Source organism: Etheostoma spectabile, chromosome 13, assembly GCF_008692095.1.
Source record: "Etheostoma spectabile isolate EspeVRDwgs_2016 chromosome 13, UIUC_Espe_1.0, whole genome shotgun sequence".
NCBI classification, from domain to species: Eukaryota; Metazoa; Chordata; class Actinopteri; order Perciformes; family Percidae; genus Etheostoma; species Etheostoma spectabile.
In genome coordinates, this window is record NC_045745.1 from 21,126,493 (window position 1) to 21,129,201 (window position 2,709).

General features: G+C 35.9%; 1 protein-coding gene across 2 annotated transcripts in view; it reads left to right on the top strand.

Moving 5' to 3' along the window:
* The window catches only part of LOC116700473 (protein NipSnap homolog 2), an 8,935-nt gene that overhangs the window by 2,437 nt on the left and 3,789 nt on the right, over nt 1–2,709 (top strand). Inside the window, exons 4-5 of one of the 2 annotated variants that reach the window (XM_032533718.1) lie at nt 30–124; nt 1,513–1,583. In XM_032533718.1, the coding sequence (XP_032389609.1) occupies nt 30–124; nt 1,513–1,583 (166 nt within the window). The remainder of the gene's footprint in view (nt 1–29; nt 125–1,512; nt 1,584–2,709) is intronic. The other variant, XM_032533720.1, reaches the window with a different exon arrangement.

A 2,709-nucleotide genomic window follows, 5' to 3' on the forward strand; every position in this document is an offset into this window, starting at 1 on the left:
ATTTTAAATATATTTGTGTGTATCCGCAGTGCGGGCGTTTTGCCTTCCATTCACGCTGACCCTGAATATTCTTGCGAGCTTGTGGGCACCTGGAACACATGGTACGGAGAGCAGGATCAGGCAGGTAAGAGCACACAAGCTCCATGTCTAAAGGTTACCATACATGTGTGCAAGTTATCAACATGCTTGTGAATGGCATTTGACTGATCCTGTTCAATCAGGTAGTCATAAAACATAATCTTTGTTTTCAAGAGAGAAAATGTGAATTAAAAAAACAGACAAGATAGTAGTGCTCAAATGATGAGGTGATTAATGAATCAACAGACAATAAATTGACAACAATAATCTATCAAACAATTTTAAGCAAAACAGCTTTACATTTCCAGCTTCTTAAATGTGAGGATTAGTTGTTGCTTTCTATTCTGTATTATTGCAAATAAAACATTTCTGGGCAAGTGAAGGTTGGACAAATCAAGCAGTTTAGAGATGAACCCTTGGGCTCAGGGAAGCTGATAAACATTTCCAATATTGCATTAATTTTATATTAAAATAAGTTTTTCAGTTGCCCTGCATTGGGAATCAGTTAAAAATAAGTTTCCTTAAATGTATCTAATTATCTTGTAGACCTGCAAAGGATGCTTCTTTCAGTTTGCTGCTGCTGATGTGGTATGAAGTGTGAATTGTGCTTATTTCTTGTTTTGCACAAAAGAAGACAGACAGTTCCTAATAACACCAAAGTATATACATTGTAATTTACTGGTTGCTGTCCATTTTGTCTTTGTGATGATGTTTGCCACTTGTAAACTACCTCTAATGTTACAGCACAGTAATATTAGAGTAAATGCAACCTTAGTAAAGATAATGCAAAAGGCTGCATAAATAAAACATGTTGACAACAGGTGCTCTGGAAAATGTTATCCAGTACTATGCTCTGAGGGATTTTGTTTCATATACAGTAGGAAACATGGTATCCTTACTCTCTTTTTATGTTTAGGCCTGTAAAATTAGCAGTTCTCATAATTAACTTCTTTATTCATTTGTTGGTTTTTCATTTTGATGACTGGATTCAGTATATTATTACCCTGCACTGTGGTGGGAGTTTTGGTACTGGGCAGGTTTTGCTGATACTATCTCATGTGCAGTAGCAGAGTAACTGCTGAAATACTTTTCTACGTGATGGAAACTAAAACAAGAAGAAGTAGGGCTGCTATAATATATTCACATTTTGTAATTCGGTAGTAGTAAACATAACATTTTTCAGTCAGAATCTCACATTTTCCCAGATAATTTAAATTTAATGTAGTATAAGGGGATTTCTCATGGAAATTTACAAGAGATTTATGGTTGATACACTCATTCTCATAATGTCAGCTTCAATCACAGGTGGTCTAGAGAGATAAATAATTAAACTACATTTGTTAATGTAAAAGAATATCTTGCCCTAAGAACAGACACATCAAGGTATATCCGAGAGCTGCATTATTTTTGGCTCCTCTGCTCCTTCTATTCTAGTTCACCTGTGGAGATATCGGGGAGGATACCCAGCTCTCACCGAGGTCATGAACAAACTCAGGCAGAATAAGGTAACGGGTGCTCGGATTAGTTGAGTTTACTGGCAGTTGGTGACCTATAGATAACCGTTTCTGGCAGTGCACCCCTCAAATTAGACCCTTTTTCTACCCATTATTTTCACCATCTTTATGGTCTATTTCACCAGTTTGTGAAATTGGTTCAATTATTTAAAAAATTATTTACAGAAATGCAGTTGTGTACTGTAAATAAGGTAAGTGCAGTTAACGGATTCTGTCCTAGGGGTATTGCACAAAAGTAGAATTTATAAATCCAGGATAACCAATAACACGAGGCTTGACCTAGTTTGATCTGTGCATCTAGGTTTGGTGTGTTTTTACGAAGGCAAAGCCAGGCTGAGGAGGAGCAACTAGGTCTAAGTAATTCTAAAAGATGTGCGTTCATAGCTTTCTTTTAACAAACCGCAAGGTTGATCACAGATTTACTGATGCTAAAATGGAGAATACACATTGTGCGTTCTTTACACAGAGTGAGCAGCAGCTTCGTATGGAATTAATGTGAAACACATTATTTGTAACAAAGAAACACGGCTGCTGTAATAAAATGGCAAGAGAAAGCGTGCCAGACGATCACAGACTGATTGAATGCATAATTAGCCTAAAAATATACAAGACCACTGCCCTTAATTGAAACCGCCATACCAGTCAAGGATTTAGACTTATTATTTGCACAAATGCGCAGTACTCTTTGCCTTAAAATTGAGCAGAAGACAACCTAATCTTCCGCAAGAAATTTATCATGGAAATCAATTACAGTCACTAATCTACAATGCTAGAATGTGAACACTGAAGAAAATGAACTCTGAAATCTAGAAACTATAAAGATAATTAAGTGATAAATGTAATGCACACTAACATGACTGTAATATGGTTTATTCATCAGTTATTTCCCCCCAGCAAAATATAAGGTCAAACACCATTGAGGTGTCCCCTCCTTCTTGTTTCATGAATTTACTGTATGAACAGTAGCCTCAACTATATAGTTACTGGTCCAATTAACTAAAATTATAATTAGGGAGGATTGTACAATTATAAAAACCTATTATAATTTTTCAATCCTCCCAAATAATTTTACACACACATTGTGTTGTGTAACACATTGTGTTCTAAGGATGCCAAT